At 37.4% G+C, this 23,318-nt stretch overlaps 2 protein-coding genes across 2 annotated transcripts in view; both read right to left on the bottom strand.

The window, feature by feature from the left end:
• Window positions 1-1,545: 1,545 nt before the first annotated feature.
• Window positions 1,546-2,436, bottom strand: LOC119521093 (vomeronasal type-1 receptor 1-like). The gene has a single exon (XM_037819143.1). It carries the CDS (start codon window positions 2,434-2,436, stop codon window positions 1,546-1,548), a length of 891 nt encoding a protein of 296 aa, XP_037675071.1.
• A 95-nt stretch (window positions 2,437-2,531) lies between these two features.
• LOC119521096 (vomeronasal type-1 receptor 2-like) overlaps window positions 2,532-23,318 on the bottom strand; it is a 56,537-nt gene continuing 35,750 nt past the window's right edge. Inside the window, exon 2 of the mRNA XM_037819146.1 lies at window positions 2,532-2,849. Within this exon, the coding sequence (XP_037675074.1) occupies window positions 2,811-2,849 (39 nt within the window). The 3' untranslated portion in view covers window positions 2,532-2,810. The remainder of the gene's footprint in view (window positions 2,850-23,318) is intronic.

Here is a 23,318-nt window from a genome sequence, read left to right as displayed (position 1 = left end):
CTGTGCAAGAAGACACTGCTTTGCTATATTTAAAATGGCTTTTTTAAAAGAGATTTATGTATTTGGTAAATGTTTGTAGTCAACAGTTCACACAAGAAGCTGTACACGGTTTGATCATGTAAAACCGTTTGGCGGCACAAGCTGGACTTTGTTGCCATCTTTGAGATGAACCTTTTAAGAAAAATAAGTTAATCTCAACTTTTCCCTGAATCTGTTGTTTTTTCTTCATTATACAATAAATATTATAGTGAGCTTTAAAAAAAAAAAAAAAAAGAACTCTAACCTGTAAAATGCAGATGTTTTACAGATTGAGAAATGCTTGATTCCATACCCTATGAAATTTTCAATTAATACTCTATTTATTAGATATTGAGATTTCATTTACTCACTGTTTCAAATAATTAAATTCTTGTTATCTTTGAAACCTTCATTTTGTAAGGAGTCCTGTTCTCAAATTTGCATGAGCAAAATCTTGATTATATACTTACAATTTTGTGCCCTTTCCATGTGCTTCTTGAGGGTCTCAAAAAGCCTTTTCTTTCATCACCAGTATATGAAAATCTTTAAACAGGATGCTGTTTAAAGAATATTACAGTAAACACCACTGCAACATTTTCCTGCGTGTGTGTACATGTGTATGTGTGTGTTTACAGGCATTTTTTTTCTAGTGAACAACCTGAAAGAGTTGTTTAATCACGGCATTTCAATCCTAAATATTTCAGCATGCATCTCCTAGAAATAAGGAATGTTTCCTATGTCAACATAATACTGTAATTCAATAACATTATAAACACTAAAACAGTATGTTATCAATGCATGAAGACTACTTTTGTAATTATATGATAAAATAATTTCAACTCACTGGGGAAAAGATAGACTTTAACAAATGGTGTTGAAACAACTTTTAGAAAAATGTAAAATTGCATCAGCACCACAAACAGAAACAAGTTCCAGTAGATTAGATAGCAGTATAAGTACTGGAGGAAAACATGGATCAATTCCTGTGATCAATTCTGGGGCAAACTCTGCGCTTCATCTCTTAGTTTAGCATCTCCAAACATCCTTTTGTCTGCATCTCCCAGCATCTCCAAGCATCTGGGTCTGTGTTGGCTCTTAGCTTCTCCTGGGCACAAACCTTAGATTACGTATCTTCTCTCCAGAATGTCGCAGCTTCTCTGAGCTCTTTCTCCATGTGACCTTTCTTAAAGGACTCCAGTAAACTAATCAAGACCCACTCTCACCTCCTCGGAAATAAATAATCAGAGCTCCCAGCCACAATTGGTGGGTCACATCTCCATGGAGACAACCTAACCAAAATGTCCCACCCAACAAGATTGGATTAAAAGATCATGGCTCTTCTGGGGTCCATAACAGCTTTAAACTGGCACAGCTAAGTCAACATCACACAAATATCTCATCACCAGTGTCTTCGGATATATTTGTCATATACTAGACAGCCGCAAATCACTGGTTGAAGAAGTGAATAACCAGATTCTTCAAAGAAAAGAAAAAAAGAACAATAATTTGGTTTTTTTTTTTCACCATTTAAGAGCAGAAACCTGGTCCTCGGGGATCTCGAAGTAGCAAAATCAGGGGGCTCAGTGTGGGATGGCACGCTGCCAGGAAGTTGGCAGTGTGCTGCAGCCAAGGACGACATTCGAAAAAGATAGTATTGTAAATCGTAAGAATAGAATTGATGAAGTAAAACAAAATGAAGGTGCTTGCCAGGAGCAGGATGGTTTGAGTGGCTTTGGCCTCAGGGGAGAATCTGTGGGAGATGCTTAAGGTACGAATATGCTTCATTCTCTGTGGTGTCTGTGTAAGTACCATATGGACACTGGCACCAACCAGGAGGCCCATGAACACCATATCGGGGAGAGTCATTAGAATGGTGTATTTTGCAGCACTAGATGTTTCAGGATTTTTAGAAGAGCACAGACCATAATTCCGTATTTTTGTGGAATTGTGAAAGTGATTAGGGGCCTCCAGCTTTATGGGAACAAAGATGTTCATCAGCAGGTTGCAGATCCAGCAGAGAAGGCAGGAGGAACTGATGTTCATCCAGGCTCTGTCTTTGAAGCCCATCCGCCCACAAGTTCTGGGGCTGATGGTGATAGCCTGAAAACTGCTCAAGAGGCAAGTGGTGCAGAGAGAAAGGCCCTGGGTCATTCTGTGGATGTAATAGACAAGTTTACACCCAGTGTTGCCTAGGATGTGTGTCACTCCCCAGATGAATATCATCTGGGGGATCCCCTTGAAGAAAAGAACCAAGAAGTTGGCCACAGCCAGGTTGGTAAGAATGAAGTGCATGGGCCTTAGTGCATGTCCAATGTTTGAAGGGGAGGCATAAGTTGAGAGAAGGAAGGTATTCCCCAGGATCCCAATCCCGGTCTGAACCAGGAATAGTAGTCTCAGGATCATGTTACCAAAAATCATTCTCACGAGAGCACAGAAAAATGATGTTCAGGAAAGAAACTGAAGATCCTGGGTTTGGATTTCATATGGAAGCAGTCACAAATTTGTTCTGATATTCTCACTACTACCACTCCTTGCTGGTGATAAAAATCACATTTCTGTTGATGAGACTCCACATCAGTGAGCTCAAAATTGACAATAGTTAGCTTGCAATGTTTCTACTTATGTTCATTTTGTCATGCAGAATGGTTCTGTATTTAGTCTGTTTCTCAGATCCGTTGGTGTGTATGTTGAGGACGTAATCTCCAAGGTAAAGTCTTATCTTTCATTCCAAAAGGTTTTCTTGAACATCCACTATATGCCAGAACAGGTTGTCAGTATGGGATATACAACTGTTAGTGTGACCTGGATCCTTGTTCTGAAGGGTTCGGAGCCTAGTTTGGGAGACACATATAAAAAATGGTAACCATAAAATATAAATCATCCCATGATATAAGTTACTGTGGAAATATTTTTCAGGGATTCTGGCACTCAGTGGTTCTGTGATAAAATTTAGCAAATTTTATTATTTTTATTAATTTGAACTTTTTTCTCACAAATTATTGAATTTGCACATGCATACCACAAGGGTAAAATAATACAAAAATATATAAAGAAAAATTAGTAAACTCTCTGACATCTCACATTTCTAGTCTCACTCCTTTGAGATAAGCATATATCTTAAGTGTACATTACTCCAAAATATTCTTCATATTCTTACAAACTGTATGTGTTTGTATTAGGAATCATAATAAATATAGGATTAAATGTGCTGCTTATATTTGAAAATGTAAAGCATTCTTCATAACTCATGGACCAAAGAAGAGCTGATACTAGAAACATGGTATTAAAAAATATCATTTTTTTCTTTCATAGTTATGGAGGCTAGAAATCTGAAATCAAGATATCAGCATGGGATGCAGAGCAAGATGGTGGCATAGGGAGGTGTGGAATTTAGTTAGTCCTCTGGAACAAGTAGCATATAGCAAGGAACAACTAGTAAACAGTCTGGAACAACTGTTGGGGGACATCTGTGACCAGACAAACATCATACACCAGTCTGGAATGGGTGGAATGGCTGAGATTGCAGCATAAGAACTAAATGGAACTGTGTTCATATGGATTGTGGTGAATGCATAATTATGTGATTATACTGGGAATCATTGATTGTTTATTTAGAATGGATTGTATGGTGAGTGAATAAAACTTTAAAAAATAAAGTTTTTTTTAAATCAACTATATAAAAAATTTTTTAAAAATACCATAAAAAAATTTCAAACAAACCATAACAAGGGAGTAAGAAAAAGACAACTAACCTAAGATAAAAAAAAATAATAATAATTAATTAAAAAAAAAAAAAAAGGAAAAAAACTATGCAGAGCCCCCTTGAGGAGCTGGTGGAGAATGCAGAGGTGTTGGGCTTCCCCACCTCGATGGTTGCTGATGTGCTCACAGACATAGGGGACTGGTGGTTTGATGGGCTGAGCCCTCTACCACAGGACTTGCCCTTGGGAAGATTGTTGCTGCAAAGGAGAGGTTAGGACTCCCTATAATTGTGCCTAAGAGCCTCCTCCCAAGTGCCTCTTTGTTGCTCAAATGTGGCCCTCTCTCTCTAGCTAAGCCAACTTGGCAGGTGAAATCACTGCCCTCCCCCACCACGTAGGATCTGACACCCAGGGGAGTGAATCTCCTTGGCAACATGGAATATGATTCCCGGGGAGGAATTGAGACCCGGCATCCTGGGATGGAGAACATCTTCTTGACCAAAAGGAGGATGTGAAAGGAAATGAAATAAGCTTCAGTGGCTGAGAGATTCCAAAAGGAGCTGAGCGGTCTCTCTAGTGGGCACTTTTATGCACGATATAGACAATCCTTTTTAGATTCTAATGAATTGGAATGGCTGGCAGTGGATTCCTGAAACTATCAAACTACAACCCAGAACCCATGAATCTTGAGGATGATTGTATAAAAATGTAGCTTATGAGGGGTGACAGTGTGATTGGGAAAGCCATATGGCCCACACTCCCCTTTGTCTAGTTTATGGATGGATGAGTAGAAAAATGGGGGAAGGAAAAAACAAAACAAAACAAAAGGCACCCAGTGTTCTTTTTTACTTTAATTGCTCCTTCTCACTTTAATTTTTATTCTTATTATTTTTGTGTGTGTGGTAATGAAAATGTCAAAAATTAATTTTGATGATGAATGCACAACTATATAGTGGTACTGTAAACAACTGAATGTACACTTTGTTTTGTGTGACTGCATGGTATATTATTAATATATCTCAATAAAATGAATTAAAAAAATAAACAGGGAAACATGCTGGAGAAAATGTGGAGAGAGGGATGTACCTATTCACTGTTGGTAGGGAAGTAGAATGTTGCAGCCCATCAGGAGGGCAGTGTGGTGGTTCCATGGGAAGCTAAGTATGGGGTTGCCAGATGGTCCTGCAACCCCATATTGGGTATATACTTGGAAGAACTGAGAGCAGGGATGTGAGTGGACATTGCATACTGATGTTTATGGTGGCAGTATTCATGATTCACAATGGATCGAGGTGACCTAAGGGTACATTGACTGATAAAACACAATGGTGAACTGTGGTGTATACATAAAATGGAATATTGAGAGGCAGCAAGAAGAAATGAAGTGGTGAGGTATGCAACTAGGTGAATGGAACTCGAGGACAGTATGATGAGTGAAATAAGCCAGAATTGAAAAGATAAACAATATAACACCCCACTACTATGGGCTAACTATAATGTGCAAACTCTGAGAATTGAATCTGAGAGCATAGGTTATCAGGGGAAGGCTTATGGTAAAGGTTCCTAGATTGTAAGCTCTTACAGCAGTCACATCTATTCATGAGTTGTAACAGTTATTTCTAAATTCTGAGATGCTGAGCTCTTTGTGTATAACCTGATTGGTCCCTGGAACTTCGGGTATCTGTGTGACACCTGAGACTCAGAGCCAGAGTTTGGTAGCTATGAATGTCAGTGTTACCGTATACAGCAAATGTTAAAGAAGCTGAAAAGGAGACCAGACTTTAGAGATATGAGCAAAACAGACTTGGTTAGGACTCAGGGAAACCAGACTAAAAGGAAAAGGATGATATTGATGGTGTTTTAAAATTTGGACTTCTGTGCGAGACCAAAGGAAGAGATGTTTATCTGGTGGAAAATCTATATTTTCTATAGCATGCTATATAATGTAACTTGTATGGTCAGTTTACCCAAACACAGTAATTACATGGAACCTTGAATAAGGGGTGAGATCTGGTTAGTTTGTACAGGTTAGCATGAAACCCCGATACATCCCAGAGTAATCTGGGCAGAGAATGAAAAGTATTTTCAAAGCTCTGTTCAGAGACTGGGGGAAAATTGGAAATATTAAACTTCCCCACCTGGGGAATTCATGATATTCTTGCAAGCATTGGGGAATACCATTGTAGAAGGCCAATCCCTCGATCTTGGGGCTTGGCCTTGTGAGGCTTGTTATGGCAAAGGAGAGGCTAAGCCTACTTATAATTGTGTCTAAGAGTCACCCCCAGAGAAGCTCTTTCATTGCTTCGATGTGGCCTGTCTCTCTCTAAGCCAACTCTGCAGGTAAACTCAAGCCCTCTCCCCTACATGAGACATAACTCCCAGGGGTGTAAACCTTCTTGGCAACGTGGGACATGATTCCCAGGGGTGAGCCTAGACCTGGTACCATGGGATGGAGAAAGTCTTCTTGACCAAAAGGGGGAAGAGAAATGAAACAAAATAAAGTTTCAGTGGGTGAGACTTCAAACGAAATTGAGAGGTCATTCTGGAGGTTATTCTTATGCATTATATAGATATCCCTTTTTAGTTTTTAGTGTATTAGAATAGCTAGAAGGAAATACCTGAAACTGTTGAACTGTAATCCAGTATCCTTGATTCTTGAGGATGATCGTATAACTATATAGCTTATATGGGATGACTGTGTGATTGTGAAAACCTTGTGGCCCACACTTCCTTTATCCAATGTATGGACAGATGCGTAGAAAAAAAGCGGACAAAAAGTAAATGAATAATAAATAGGGGAGGGGGAGGAGTATGAGATATTTTGAGTGTTCTTTTTTACTTTTTATTTTTATTTAAATTTTTATTTCTTGTAGTAATGAAAATGTTCAAAAAATTGATTTTGGTGATGGATGCATAACTATACGATGATCCTGTGAACAAGTGATTGAACACTTTGGATGATTTTATGGTATGTGAATATATCTCAATAAAATTGCATAAAAAAAGGAAAGGAAAAAAAGATATCATCATGGCCATGCTCCCCCTTAAGTGTCTAGAGATGACTCCTTCCTCGCCTGTTCCTCGCTTCCGGGGCTCCTTGGCAATCCTTGACTTTTTGCTCCATTATGCCAATCTATGCCTCAGCCTTTCATATGACCCCCTTCTCTGTGTGTCTCTGTGCATCTTCTCCTCTTTGTAAGAATCTATTAATAAAACCAACCAAAATTTACATTTCTAGGAATAACCCTGAGAATAAACATAAAAATCTGAAGGAAGAAAATTTTGATATACAGTATGATATCAAAGCAGACCTGACAAAATGGAAGGATATTCCTTGTTCTTGGCTAGAATAACTAAACTTTATAAATGTATAAATTATCCATAAGTTAATTTCCAAATATAATGGACAAATTTAAAATACCAATAAGCTTTTGTCTGGAACTAGAAAACATGATACTAAAAATGAAATGGAAAAATAAATTGTGAAAACGGCTGGAAAGAGTGTAAAAGTAGAGTTATAAGGGGAAATTAGTTCTACCTGATATTAACACATGCTTCAAATTTTCTATAATTAAAATAATGTTGTAGTTGCACATAGACAAACAGAGCAGTGGAATAGATAAGAACCTCTACAAATTGACTCAAGTACATATAAAAATGAGGATATAAGAAAGGCATATCCTTGGAACAATGATGAACTTTTTAATAAAGGGTGCAGTGGCAACTGTGTAGTCAGTCTGAAGAAGCTAAAATTGCATCAATATCTCACACCATACATAAAACTAATGCCTAATGGAGCAGATAGATATCTAAATTTTTAAATGAATCCATCCATATAAGTATTGTAAGAAAACATTGGTGAATTTCCTATGAGCTGAGTGAAGGGAAAGGCTTTCTAATTATGGCTCAAAATCAAGAGGGAATATATGTAGTTATAAAGTCAACTACATAAAAAGAGAAAAAGCCATTTCCATGGTGAAAATACTATAAGCAAAGTAAAAGAGAAGGGCAGCTTCTGCTTCTGGTAACAGCTGAGCAAATCCTAATTATCCAACCTTCCTGCACATAACAACCATAGATTTAAAATATTTCTAAAAAATATTTTGAAAACTAACAAAAGAGTTCACAAGAGTTCATTAAAGGGTGAACAAAGGTAGGCAGATCCTTGATGAGTTTGACACTTGGGAAAAGGGAGAGTTTTTCACTTTCTAAAAATGACTCTCAGACTCATGACTGGTTGAAATTGGTACCATGCAAAATGATTAAAACTGAAACAGAATCTGTAGCCCTATTGGTCTAAAGAATTAAAGGAAAAAATTCAGTGTGAATACAGAGGCTGGAAAGTAAGGGGAAAGATATTAAGAAAAGAGAGCCACAAATAAAATCTTCCCAAATTTAGGTATAATCTCTGTCCAAATCCCTGGATGACTCATGAATATGCATGCAGGGGCAGATGTCAAGCATTGCATTTACATCTACAATTACTGAAGTGAGATTTCAAAATATGGAATTTGAGTTTAGTCTAATTAAATGTCTTCTGAAAGAAAAGTATTGTATAGTCTTTGGAGATACATGATGGATCCAGTCTCCACAATGTATCAAGAGCCATTCCAAAATTACTAAACACACAAAGATACAGTAATATAGAATAAAATTCAAGAAAAAAATGTAATCAATGGAGGCTAAACTCAAGATGTCCCATATGTTCAAATTAGCAGATAATGTTGATAAAACAACTTTTGTAACTATAATCAAGGGGATAAAGAAAAATAAATGAAGAGAAATAGTAACTGCATAAGGATCTCAATGAAATTCTAGAACTGAAAAACACATCTGAAATTTTAAGAGAATATTGCAGAGTGAAGCCAGAAGGAATTAACAGTCTGACAGAGTGAAAAAAGACTGGGGAATTAAGCAAACTGGGTGGCAAACATGAGACTAAATAAAAAAGTCTAATGTAAATGTATTCTCCCTAAGATAAAAATAATTAAAATGGATTAAGTATTTTAAAAAGCAATTTAAAGGAACTCAAAAGCATCCAGGAATAGGCAGAAACTGGAGGAACATTTACATTTGATAATCTCCAACTGCAAAAATTTATTGCTAAAGCTATGATAGTGGAAACTATAGCTGTGGCAGTGGAAAACAGCAAGCCTTACCATCTCAAAGTGCCAGAAAAGAGAACTCAGGGTTGGAAATGAAGCTGGAAATTTAAAGGAGAGATCCTGGAAGTGAGAAAATTGAAGGAGTAAATACCAAATTGCAATACAAATTCTACCCAAGTCCTTGACTGGCACCAAAACTAGGTGTGGGCAGGTGAGAACTTAGATGGCCAGAGAGAAAAGCAGGAGAGATCGGAGGAATCTGCTTGACAGAGAGAGGCATGGTGTGAGGTCTGTGAATTTGTTGCTGATTTAACCAAATGTTTTCCCCAACTGTATGCAACTTATGTGACAGAAAGCTGAAGAATTATGGCTTTGAAGGATCAGAGGAGAGAATCTGATGCCAGAAACAACAGCTGAAAACAGGAAGGAATCCCTAGATTTCCACAGACACGGTGAGTTCCCAAATCATCAAATTATGTGCAAAAAAAATTATGTGCAAAAAGGTTATGATTCCCAGGGGGACTGGATAATAAAGCAATAGCTGGGAGCCAAAAGAACAGAAGAGCTATATCAGCTGCATACCACAGGGGAACATTTTGCAGTTGAGCCCAGGTAAGTTATCTGCTAACTGGAAACATAAAATAAAATTCCTCAGAAATCTCAACTGAATCTAGAATTATTACAATGTATTATTCACAAAATCCAGTTTTCAACCAAAAATAAATAAATAAATAAAGACTATACACAAAGAACCAGATACTTATGACTCATAATGAGGGAAATAAAGGAAATAGCAACAGCCTCAAAGTGTGCTCAGATGTTGAATTGATTGGACAAACACTCCAAAGCAGCTATTATAAATATATTCAAAGAATTAAAATAAATATGGTATCAGTGATTGAATAGAGAGAAAATCTCATAGAAATAGACATAATCATAATAAAAAGAAAAATCTAAACCTCGAAAGTACAATTAAGTGAAATAAAAATTTACTACATGAACTCAACAAGAAATAGGAGTGATAGAAGAAGAAACAGTGAACTTGAGAATAGAGTATAGAAATATAACTATCTGAAAAACAAAGAGAAAAACAATTGAAGAAAAACGAACAGATCCTCTGAGACCTCTGGGACAACATCAAATATTCCAGAATAAGCATAATTGGAATCTCATAAGAGGAGTTAAGAGAGAAAAGGACAAAAAATTTAACAAAATAATGTCAAAAATTTCTCAAATTTAGTAAAAATATAAACTAAAATGATGGACAGGATAAACCCAAAGGCCATTCCCAAACATATCATAGTCAAACAGACAAAAACGAAAGATAAAGAAAAAATTCTTGAGATCAGTCACAGAAAAATGATGCATTAATAGATGGGGCCAATAATACAATTAACAACAATACAGTTGACTTCTCACCAGAAAATATGGACAGTAATAATGATATTATAATCCTTGAATATTGAAAAGAATCCTGAAGTTATACTAATAATAGATTGATGGTTCAATAGATACTTTGATAGATAGATAGGAGACAAGAGGAGAAAGAAAAGCTGTTCCTCACATAGTGTGTCAATTAATAAAAGTAGTAAGAAAGATGGAGTACGAAAATATGATTTTGCAACCATGAAAGTAGAAGTGATTCAGGCAAGAATCATTAAATTATGCTAAAGCTATAAGGTGAAATTTTGATGAGGAAGAGATAATAGAGCCTTGGAATAACTCCCCACAAAATGCTTATAAGTTACGAAGGAAAAAATTAAGTTTACAATGGAGTAACCCAGCAGACATCATCTTCATCAAGTGATCCTAAGTCACACCACAAATAATGGGATCAACTGATCACATGTACACACTAAGGTGATGCAATGAGAAGGCCACAATATCACTTAACAGTAGTCCATCCCAAAATGCATAACCTGAGATGAACATGCAGAAAAACTGATGACTGTAAACTGGGGACATTCTAGACAGAGCTGGACTGAATTCTTTAAAATTGTCAAGGTCATGGAAAACAAAGACGGTAGAAGCATTCCAGATTAAAGGAGAAGAAAGAGACACGACAGCTCAATGTCACATGAACATGGACCAAAAAGGACATTAGTGGGACAATGGCTGGAATCCGCATAAGTTTCACAGGTTAGTGATGATTGTGTCAGTTTTCATTTCATCAGTATTGTGGTATGGTTATGTAAGAGACTATCTTTGCTCTTAGGAAATCCACACAAAGAATTTAGGGGTAGAGGGGCATGATGCCTGCAGCTTACCCCAAATGGTTCAGAAAATAAATTATACTGTTTTACATATGTAACATATACTTATGTAACATTACATATTTGAATATGTTTATAAATAGTGAGAGAAGAAAATATGGAGCAAATGTGGTAAAATGTTCATAATTATTCAATCTGATGAATGGTATACTTGAGTTCTTTGTATCATTTTTGAAACTTTTGAGCAAGTTTTAAATTATTTCAAAGTTAAAAGATTTTACAAATGCTAACTCTTGAATGATAATGAAAATATTACATTTACAAACTTTGGAATTACAGTGAGAGCTATTTTTAGAGGTAATATGTTCCCTAAATGTTGATATTAGAAGAGAATTTAAAAACTGAATATGAAATATAAAGAATTTAATGTATGAAGCTATTTTAAATAAATAATATACTACCCCCACCCCCAAAAAGGCAGGAAGAAAAACTAAAATGGCACTTTTAATTACTATAAATCTTGTATAGGAATTCTCTTTTAAGTATTGTTTTATTTTCAAACTATATCTCATTTTCCCACATTTTCTCCTCCAAGTGAATTACAGAATCGTAAAAGTGTGAGTTGAGATTTTCTAAATTCACAGATTAATTTGAGAAGAACTAATGTCTTTCTAATATTGGAAGATACATATCCTAATTATTTTCCTTTCATTTTTGCTTTTTAGCAAAAGCTTCTCACACTGACCTTCCCCGATATGACTGCCCTTCTTTATTCCAACATTAAGCTTACTGCCAGACTACAAAACTCTAGGACAGGAGAGGAAGTGACACAGCCAGTCACGGATCAAATCAGGGCTGGGTCAGGGTAGACTGGAGTTTCCTTCTCAATCCAGCTTCGGAGCCATAGGTCTGAAAATTTAAGTTTGAAATCTCAGCCCTGCTCCAGGCTCACAGTGAAACATCCATTTATCCTATACTTTTTGAGACCAGAAAAATAATGATACAAACAGAAAAAAATTTGTTGAGAATTGACCCTGTTCCAGGTACTGCTCTAAGTTTAAATATATTGGTTCATTTAATACACCCCGAAACCAAATAAGCTAAATGTGGTGATCATCATTCTGTTTTACAGATGATAACAATGAAACCCAGATGGATTAATTGTCTTGTCCAAAGCTACACGACTAGTTAGTTGCAGATGTGGGAGTTGGACCCATTAATCCAGGTCCTGCCCTAACCACTATGCTGTATTGTAAAAGTTTGTGCAATAAAGGAGAGGCTAGGCCTCCCTATGGTTGTGCCTAAGAGCCTCCTCCCGAATGCCTCTTTGTTGCTCAGATGTGGCCCTCTCTCTCTGGCTAAGCCAACTTGAAAGGTGAAATCACTGCCCTCCCCCCTACGTGGGATCAGACACCCAGGGGAGTGAATCTCCCTGGCAACGTGGAATATGACTCCCGGGAAGGAATGTAGACCTGGCATCGTGGGACGGAGAACATCTTCTTGACCAAAAGGGGGAGGTGAAAGGAAATGAAATAAGCTTCAGTGGCAGAGAGATTCCAAAAGGAGCCGAGAGGTCACTCTGGTGGGCACTCTTACGCACACTTTAGACAACCCTTTTTAGGTTCTAAAGAATTGGGGTAGCTGGTGGTGGATACCTGAAACTATCAAACTACAACCCAGAACCCATGAATCTCGAAGACAGTTGTATAAAAATGTAGCTTATGAGGGGTGACAAGGGGATTGGGAAAGCCATAAGGACCACACTCCACTTTGTCTAGTTTATGGATGGATGAGTAGAAAAATAGGGGAAGGAAACAAACAGACAAAGGTACCCAGTGTTCTTTTTTACTTCAATTGCTCTTTTTCACTCTAATTATTATTCTTGTTATTCTTGTGTGTGTGCTAATGAAGGTGTCAGGGATTGATTTGGGTGATGAATGTACAACTATGTAATGGTACTGTGAACAATCGAAAGTACGATTTGTTTTGTATGACTGCGTGGTATATGAATATATCTCAATGAAATGAAGATTAAAAAAACAAAAACAAAAACAAAAAAAAACATAATGCTGAGCAAAATAAGCCAGGCACAAAAAGAGAGATATTGTATGTTACCACTAATGTGAATTCTGTGAAAAATGTACAATGTTTTATCCTGTAGAATGTAGGGGACCTAGAGATACCAATTAGTGGAGGGGGAATGATAATCTAATAAGAACAGATAAACTATGGAGGGTAATCTCAATGTTATGGGAATGCTCAGGAATGATTATGGTTTGTAAACTTTCTTGGATATAGTAAGATCATGTTGGAAGCAATAGAGTTATTTTAGGTTTTTTTTTTTCTCTTATTCCTTTGTTTTCTTAGGGGTTGTTAATTTTCTTGGGGTATGGTAGGAACATGTTGGAAGCAATGTAGTTATTTTAGATTATTTGTTTTTCTTACTCCTCTGTTTGGACATGGTTTATTAATTTTCTTGGGGTATGGTAGGAACATATTGGAAGCAAAGTAGGTATTTTAGGTTATTTGTTTTCCTTAATCCATTGCTTTGTTTGAAATGTTGTGGGGTTTTTTTGGTTGTTGTTTGCCTGTTTGTTTTTAATTTTTTGATAAACAAAGTTAAAAAATTGAAAAAAAATCAGTAGAAAAATGGGAGTAAAAACTAAATGACAAATAGGGTGGGATGGGGGATGGTTTGGATATTCTCTTTTCACTTTTATTTTTTATTCTGATTCTGATTCTTTCTGATGTAAGGAAAATGTTCAGAAATAGATTGTGGTGATGAACGCATAACTATATGATCATACTGTGAACAGCTGATTGTATACCATGGATGACTGTATGGTTTGTGAATATATTTCAATAAAACTGAATTAAAAAAAAAAAAAGTTTGTGCAATAGACTCCAAGGTATCTGCTGAGTTTGCTTTGTGCTTCATGGGTTCCTCTTTATGAAAAATATTTGAACCTATACGAGGGATAATCCAAAGGAAATAAAAACTTGATTAGGTATTGTAAGTGCCACAGAGGCAAGCATCAGACAGATAAATATGAATATGAAAATAAAATGTTATTGTGAAGGTCTGATCAAAATTATTCAGGCACAGTGAGACTTGCTACTTGGAGCCAGGGGCAATGATGTTTTAGAAAGCTCCTGACTGCCAGCGTGTGCTGGAAATGATTCCTGCATAAAAAGTGGAGAAGACTGGATTTTTGAGAGACCCAGTCACATAACATGGAAATCTCATGAGCAATATGGAGAGGTGAAAGTCATTAGAAAGATAGAAATACAGATATAGAAAGTAAAAATAGAATGGAGCCACCAGTTTCTTTGTTTCTAACCCTTTTTGCAATAAATGGTTCGGGTCTATTCAGAGAAAATACCAATAGATCCAGTTTATTGATGACCTTCTGCATGCTGGCTTTTAGACTAAGACATGACCTCCATATATGTTATCATTGAATGTTCAGTGCCAAAGAATATTCTTATCCTACATGGATAGAAAATGAGGAAGAGGAAATTGTGTTAACTTTCTCAGGGTGACTCACTAATAGTAAATGGTAGAGCTAAGTCTGATCTGATCTATGAATATGATCATGATTTATATGATCTGTCTTATTAGGTATAAATATCCCAAGGAAGATTAATTCACTGGTATATGTTGGTGTGGTATAGATACAATCTCTCCCTCTCTCTCTCTCTCTTTCTCTGTCTCTCTCTGTTTTCCTCACACAGACACACACACACTACACACACAGAGCAGAGTAATTCATTCTACAGAATCTCCAAAATAATACAAGAAGGAAGATGGAAAACTATACAGAGTCACACAGAGATCCATTTGTCACACATTATCCATTTGCCGTATTTGATTTTCAGAGCTGCCTACCAAGGTGACAGTGTGGGCCAATTCCTCACTCATGGTTTGGGTTGTTGAGACAGTGTCAGGAACTTCCAATCCCCCAGTTTGTAGGCAGCAGAGCCAGGATTAGCAAGAAGCTGTTCCTGGCTCCAAGGGCTGGACTGTTATTCAGTGTTGCCTTTCACTTTTGTCTTTCAGAGATGAAGAAAAACATACATTACTCTCCAGTGAGACCTACACCCATCGTATTTCTCCAGTTTTAACCAAATTCTGAACCCTGACTGTGAGGTTGATACTGAGGCATTGTGTGTCTGTGGGCAATTGTGTATGCAGAGAAAAGGGCCACAGTTATAGTTTATGAAAATTTACCCTAAATTCCAGACATTCAAAGTCACGAACTGCTGAGTCCAGTTCACAATGGCCTCGGACACTGAAGATCCCTGTCGCCATCATAAAGGGGAACAAGCAGGTGCGGGCACAGCTCCCCTCACTCTCCAGGCTGGCCTCAGACTTGCAACATCCATCCCTTCTCAAGCCATTACCCATGACCATTTGCTGGCTGCTTGGGGTCTTTGTCTTCTCCCTTTTCTGTCACATGCTCTATCAGCCTAGTCCATGTTGGCCAGAAGGGAGTTCCGAGCTTAGGTAAAGCTGTCCTGAGGTGAGGGAAAACGTCTCTCCTGTTCATTTCCTCACCTGTTCTCCCCTCTGGACTTTCTCTCTTTCCCAAACCTGAACTTTGAGCCATAACAAAGCACTCACCGAGGTTGATCTCTGTTGCTGGAACTGGCAGCAGGACTATGACCGTCAGTAAATAGGTGCCATCTGTAGCTACAGCAGTTATTGTTCTCCAGATTCCTGAAGTTCATCTCCCTCAAGAGCTGCCATTACCACATCTGTAACGAAGCTGTAAGTGTTGATCCCCGGACAAGCCCCTTCTGCAGTTTCTGGGGATTATTAAGATGACCTAATTCACAGAAAGGGCAGTGAGAGAAAAACTTTCTAGACGCCACTGAAGTGAACTTTGTGTGTCAACAGGGCATTCTCAGGACTGTACTGGGATAGCCCTGTCAGGGTCTGTGAAACAGATCCTACATCTCCTCCAAGTACTGCTCCTAGGGAAGCTATGAGATCTGTTGTGATCCTGCAGGTCTCTGAGTCTGGTGTTTCTGTGGTACAGACCTGGCCTCTGCCTGGACTGCTGGATCATCTGGATATTGGGAAAGCTCTGACCCATTCCTTTTCTTGCATCCTGGCAGAAGTCCTGAGCACTTCTAACAGTCCTGCTCGCCCTGCAGGCCATTTACAAATTTGTTTCCCTGAGCTCTCCTAAGGCCATGGCAGTGTGGCCAAAAAAGGGGACTCCATTTGCTATTTCTAAAGGGGCTTCTACCCTGATTCCTGAATCCCTTCTCTGAGCAATGATGTGATTCACGCAGTTCCACTTCCTCCTCTTTCCTCCCATGGCACAGTGTTAGTATATTTCTCTCAATGTTTCTTTTTCTACTTTAAGTCTACTTATTGTCCTATATTTTGATAAATCAGTTTAAATGGTATTTACCTTCCTACCTTGACTAAAATGATGAGATGAATATTCTTACATTTCTCATCACCTTCCTTCTCCATTCCACTCCCAGTTTCTTAGGTGTACAATTTGCACATTCTCATTGGGTTTAGCACTTACTTTAGACTCTGTAACTAAAACACCCACAATCTACTAAAGGCTTATTTCTGTGGTTTTACAGTCAGCACTCACTCTCAGTTCCTTTGCCATTGTTTATCCGTTTCTCTTATCAGTCAAATGCGGTTTCAGTAATTTCTTCAAGAAATTCTTGGGAATTGTATCCCTCAGTTCTTGTGTCTTCAGCAGTGTTTCCCAAGTTTTGATAATTTGAAGACTGGAGAAGACTCAATATCTTCATGATACTGAGCCTTCTCATTTAAGAACCTATCTCCACCTTTCTTTGGTTTGGTCATCTTAAAGATCTTTCAGTAAAGTGGCATAGTCTCTTGATAGTCTCTTGAAAATTCTCATGATAATTTTTATTGTGAACAGAGTATTTTTGAATGTTTTGAATATCACTGGTGCCTACCACTTAATTTAATTTGAATATTGAACACGTATCCAGCAATACTACTGGATTCTCTTATTCTACATGGTTATCTGCAGATTTTGTTGTCTTTCCATTTAGGCAATCATATCATTTGCCAATAATGAGACTCTTGTTTCTTTATTTCCAATGCTTAAACCCCTTACTTCTTATTACCATCATCCTGTGCTGATTATGACCTCCAGGAGGGCACTTAGCAGAAATGGTAAGAGTACACATGTATACCTCATTGTTCAATTCCTAGGTAATATCTTTAAAGATTCTTCATTAAATATGATGTTAGCTGTAAAGTTTTTCATATTTTCTATTAGGTTTAAGATTTGTTTAGACTTGTTTTGTTAAAATCTTCTTCTTTTCTCATGAATAAACTGAATTTTAATCATGTTTTTTACGTGCAATATAACATATATACATAAAAGAGGTAACTTTCCAAGTACAATTTAACAAGTAGACAGAAAATTTCAAAGAATGTTATGGGTTACAGTTTCACAGTCTCAGTTATTTCTTTATTGTGAAATATAACATATATGCAAAAGGTAATATCTTTCAAGTAGTTATACAGGAAATTTCCAAATATATAATGGGTTACAGTACCATAGTTTCAGTTATTTCCTTATTGGGAAATATAACATATAAACAAAAAGGTGATAACTTTCAAATTAAAATTTAACAAGTAGCTATAGAACAAATTTCAAAGAATGCTTTGGGGAGGTCTTCCACCATGTCAGTTCTTTCCTTCTAGCTATTCTAATGCCCCAGCAACCAAGAAGAAGAAAATTATATATAGAGTCAGTATTCACAATTCTTTGTTAAATTCCATCTTGTCTGTTGCTACCCCTTCCTCTAGTTTAATCAGTTTCCTGATCTTCAGGGATGTCTAGGCAGTGGCCACCCTAATGTGTTCATATCAAAAAGGGGTGTCAACATTATGGAAAAAGGGGACACATCTGGTTGATGTTCTTGAAGAAACTATTGCCTCTGGGTTTTGGGTTTTAGCTGGCATAGGAGGTCTCCGGAGGATTTAAATTTCTGTAGAATAAACTTTGTGAAATTTTATAGAGTCTCAGATAGGGATCCAGGTATTCTTTAGGGTTTGGGGGACTTCTGTTGACTTGGGCTTATCATACTGTGGTCATTTGGCTAATCTAGCTGAAACTTGCATAGGAGTAACCTCCAGGACAGCCTCTCTACTCTATTTGAGTTGTCTTAGCCACTGAAACCTTATTTTGTTGCCTTTCTTTTCCCCCTTTTGGTCAAAAAGGCATTCTCAAACCCTCAATGCCAGGGTCAGGCTCATTCCCAGAATCCATGTCCCACCTCACCAGGGAGACTCATTCATCTTATCCCACATAAGGGGGAATGTGATGAATTAACTTGCAGAGTTAGGCTTAGAGAGAGAAAGTCCATATTTGAGCAATAAAAGAGGTTCTCTGGAGGTGACTACTAGGCATAGATATAGGTGGGCTTAGCCTCCCCTTTCCAACTATAAGTTTCACCAGAGCAAGCCTCAAGACTGAGGGCTTGACTTATAAAGAAGGGGTTCCTAAGTTCATATAGCATATATTATGTCCATGATAATCCATTCACATTCTCATTACTTAGTGGTATAATCCTCATCACTCTCCATTTTAAACAATTCTCATGACTGAACACACCTTGTAGCTCTTTTCCGCCCTCAATTATTTGTCCCTAGTATTTGTATGGTACTAGTATGGTATTCATATTAATTATGGCCCCTAGTATGCAATAGGTAGATTTTTCCCATATACCTTTCTGTTGTCAACTCTCTGTACTGATGTCAAAACTTAGTATATCATGCAAGCACCTATCTATATTTGTAGTTCTGATCTGTGGGATACATGCCTTTAAACAACCCCTTTCAATCCTGTCAGCCTTCAATACAGCTCTGATACTTATAATCCCATTAACAATCATCACCCCGTCCACTCCCTTATCTTTGATTTTATCATCATTAACATATCTGAAATATTAGATTATCATTCCCCCTCACTAGTTTCTGTTTATCACTAGGTCCTCCATATTCTACATTGTAAGACATTGATTTTACATTTTTCAGGGAGTTCATGGAAGTGGTAACATACAATATCTCTCCTTTTTTGTCTGACTTATTTCACTCAGCATTTTATCTTCAGGGTTCATCCATGTTACTGTATGTTTTAGGACTTTGTTGCTTCTTACTGCTGCATCATATTCCATCATATGTATACACCACATTTTGTTCATCCACTCGTCTGTTGAAGGACACTTGGATTGTTTCCATCTCTTGGCAACTGTGAACAGTGCTGCTACGAACACCAGTGTACAAATGTCTGTTCACGTTATTGCTTTCAAATCTTCTGGGTATATACTGAGAAGTGGAATTGCCAGATCATAAGGTAATTTGATTATCTAGTTTTCTAAGAAACTGCCAAACTGTCTTCTACAGCAGCTGTATACATTATACATTCACACCAGCGATGAATAAGAATCCAAATTTCTCCACATCATCTCCAGCATTTTTGTTTCCTGTTTGTTTAATTGTGTGAGATGTTGCCTCATTGTGGTTTTGATTTGCATTCCCTAATAGCTAGTGAAGATGAACATTTTTTTTCAAGTGTTTTTTAGTCATTTGTATTTCCTCTTCAGAAAAATACCTTTTCATTTCTTTTGCCCATTTTATAATTGGGCTGTTTGTACTATTGTTGTTGAGTTGTAGGATTTCTTTATATGTGTAGGATATGAGTCTCTTATCAGATATATGTTTTCCAAATATTTTCTCCCATTGAGTTAGCTGCCTTTTCACCTTTTTGACAAAGTTTTTCTAAGGCACAGAAGCTTTTGATTTTGAGGAGTTCCCATTTATGTATTTTTTATTTTGTTGCTTTTGCTTTGGGTGTAAGGTCTAAGAAGCTTCCTCCTAAGTCCTGAAGATATTTCCATATATTATCTTCTAAGAGTTTTATTGTGCTGTCTCTTATATTGAGGTCTTTGATGCACTTTGAGTTAAATTTTGTATAAGGTGAGGTAGGGGTCCTCTTTCATTCTTTTGGATATGGATAGCCAGTTTTTCCAGCCCCATTTGTTGAAGAGACTGTTCTGTTCCAGTTCTGTGGATTTGGGGGCCTTATCAAAAATTAGCAGACAGTTTATCTGGGGGTCTATTCCCAAACTCTCAATTCAATCCCACTGATCAATATGTCTGTCTTTGTGCCAATATCATGCTGTTTTGACCACTGTGGCTTTATAGTAGACTTCAAAGTCTGGAAATGTAAGTCCTCCCACTTAGGATGTTTTTTTGGAAATTCGAGGCCCATTCCCCTTCCAAATAAATTTGAAATCACTTTCAATATATCTTACTACATATTGACTGTTATATCAAGTTTTAAATGTAAAACTTTCATTGACAATTAGTATAATTGTGGATGACTTCTGATTTTGTTTTTAATTCTGTGGATTGTGTTTAAACAATTCCAAATTGTGTTTCCTGATTTTGAGATATTAAGTGGTATTGCACAGTTATCACTTTATTGAATGTATACAAAAGTTCCATGAGGTTTATAAAGCATATCCTTGTATAGCTTCATGTGCTAGAATTGAAATTGATCTGTTATCACATGCACAAAAACATTCAGCAAATGCCTCATAAGTCCTAAGCTTCTGAGACTGCCGGAATGGCACCTCAATAACTTCACCCATGGGTAAGAGCACATCTCGGGGCTATTGATAAGGAAATTCCCAATCTTAAAATGGATCCAAAAATTTATGTGAGGTATTTAAAATTCTAATTGGAGCTTATATTCCAGGATTACCTGATCTTTTTCAATTTATAGATGGCTTTGGGTCTGGGTGAGAGAAACAAAAAGGAATTATGGCAGCTAAATGGGAAAAGCAAAAAGATGATCTAAGGGATCCTATAAATGTTTAAGGCAGGGATGCTTCCAGAAAGCTCACCCAAATCTCTGACTTATTAAATGCCATACAAAGACTTTTCTTCCAGAACAATCAAACAAAACCTGATTGATCAAGCATCTGATTTTATAAACAAAACATGGATGAATCCATCTGAGATTATAAGGAGTTAATGTCTCAGACCTTTGGTCCTCATTCAGGTCTTTCATCTTTTATTGACAGATTTGAAGGTGCATTGTAACCTTTGGAAAGAATTTTGGATCAGGATAAAATTTTAAAAGGCAAATAAAATGGATATTCCAAACATGACAGTTTACTAAGTAATTGTAGCACAGGACACTTTTTAGCTACTGATTAAAAAACAAAACAAAACAAAGAGGTTTGAGTTATTTGAGACAGTGAAAATATGAATAGGGTATAGGTTATAGTGATTAAGTTTGAATACTTTTCTGTTTTAATACTCTGATTTTAATCTTTTAAATCCATGACTATTAATGAGAGATTAATTTATGGCATACAAAACGTTAATACAATATGAATTATTTTTGAGAGAACTGACATAAATCAAGGCTTTGCATTAAATTACTCCAGCTCCACTCTCCTGGCCAATGGCAATTGCATCAGTTTGCTAAAAGAGGCCAGAATGCAATATGTAAGAAACTTTTACAACAGGGGTTTATGAGTTCACAAATTTACAATTCTAAGGCCACGAAAATTTCCCAGTTAAGGCATCGATAGAATGATACCTTGTCTGAGGAAAGGCAGCTGGCATTTGGGGACCCTCTGTCACATTGGAAGGCACATGGTGATGTCTGCTATCTCCTGGCTTCCGGTTTCAAAATGGCTTTCTCAGCTCCTGTGGGTCCTCCTTGTTTCTCCTGGGGGCAGATTCTGGATTACATCTCTTAACTTCTCTCCTGGTTCTGGTTTCAATGGCTGTCTCCAAAATGTGTCTCGGCTTCTGCCTCTCTCAGCTTCTCTGAGCTTTCTCTCTCTGTGATTTCTCTTAAAGTACTCCAGTAGAGGATTAAGACCCACCTTGAATTGGGTGGGTCACATCTCTATGGAAATAACCTAATCAAAAGGTCCTACCTACAATAGGTCTGCCCCCACAAGACTGGATTTAAGAGAACCTGGCTTTTCTGGAATACATGACAGATTTGAACCAGCACATCCATATTTGGATACAGTTTCACACATTTTGAAACTGTAAACTTTAGGCTACTCAGCGTTTGTTTCATTTCTTTAATTTTGTGAATGTTTAGAATTCCTATTTAAAGTTTGAAAGGAAATGAACACATCCTTACCAACAATATGTTTATTATTCCTTATTTATACTTCATTGCTGGTTTTAATTTGATTAAAATTTTTGATATTTTTGAAATTATTCTTTGTCATTTGGAATGTAAATTTTCTTTGAGTGAAATCCAGTTTTTCCAGATTTAGGGTAGAATCTCTTATCTTTTGCCAAAAGTTGGAGCACAGAATAAAGCATACCGTTTGCTTGGTGGTTTCGATCTATGCTTATGTTTTAAAGATCAATTTTCCTGTAATTTGTATAGGATGAAATTATCTGAGCAAAGAGGATAAAAAGAGATGTTCAGTATTCCACTAAGATGGAGGAAATCATTTGGATTTGCATTTTTACTCTTTGCGTCTTGATCCTTGGATGGCCCTCAGTTCTTGTTTCATGGTGGAGGAAGACGAAGAAATCTGGGTAGGCATTGGACTGGAGTTGAGACTGGGATGAGCCCTGACATCCTGCCTCTGTGCCCCACTGGCTTATTCTCCTGTTTTTTGACCTCATGATAGGACCCTGCACAAGCCTGACTTTGTCTCGGTCAGGGTCTCCAGTATCTCCACAACCAGAAATGTTCCCTATCACAACCCAGCTGAGGCTTGGACAAGTCAAGGGGTGGAGGGCTGGGGTGGCAAGGTGGGGGAGGAATCCTTCCAAACAATTGCAGTGAGCCACTCACGGATGTCTGGGACGCTCATAAAAGGCAAGACTTTGAAGTCGTCCCTCATTCTGACTCTGGACACCTAAGAGAGAGGACCTTTCCCTCTTGCTCAGAGATGTGCCTGGGAACTGGACAGCTAGACCCTGACTGCCCCTCCAGCCAAGGCCTTCCTTGCTGACCAACCCCCTTTCCAACATAGCTCTTTTAAGGAAAGGAGCTTAGATATAAAGGAAAAATCATGTGAAGGAGAAAACAAAGCAGTCTCATTCAGGCCAAGGGAGAGCCACATCCAAAGACAAGGTAGGGGCTTTGGCTGTTCTTAAGGAGGCCAGAGGGAGGGATGGAGACAGGGATGCATGTATGGGGGAAGAGACAGAAAATATCTTAGAGCCTTCAGGAGCTCTGAGAAATGTGGGAATCCTTCCTTCGAACTCTATT

The sequence above is a fragment of the Choloepus didactylus genome, chromosome 27 (genome assembly GCF_015220235.1).
Source record: "Choloepus didactylus isolate mChoDid1 chromosome 27, mChoDid1.pri, whole genome shotgun sequence".
Lineage (NCBI taxonomy): Eukaryota > Metazoa > Chordata > Mammalia > Pilosa > Megalonychidae > Choloepus > Choloepus didactylus.
This window is presented reverse-complemented; position numbering and strand designations above follow the sequence as displayed.

Excerpts from the sequence above, each read along its gene's own strand:
- LOC119521093 (XM_037819143.1), bottom strand. The coding sequence starts at position 2,436 with ATGATTTTTGGTAACATGATCCTGAGACTACTATTCCTGGTTCAGACC.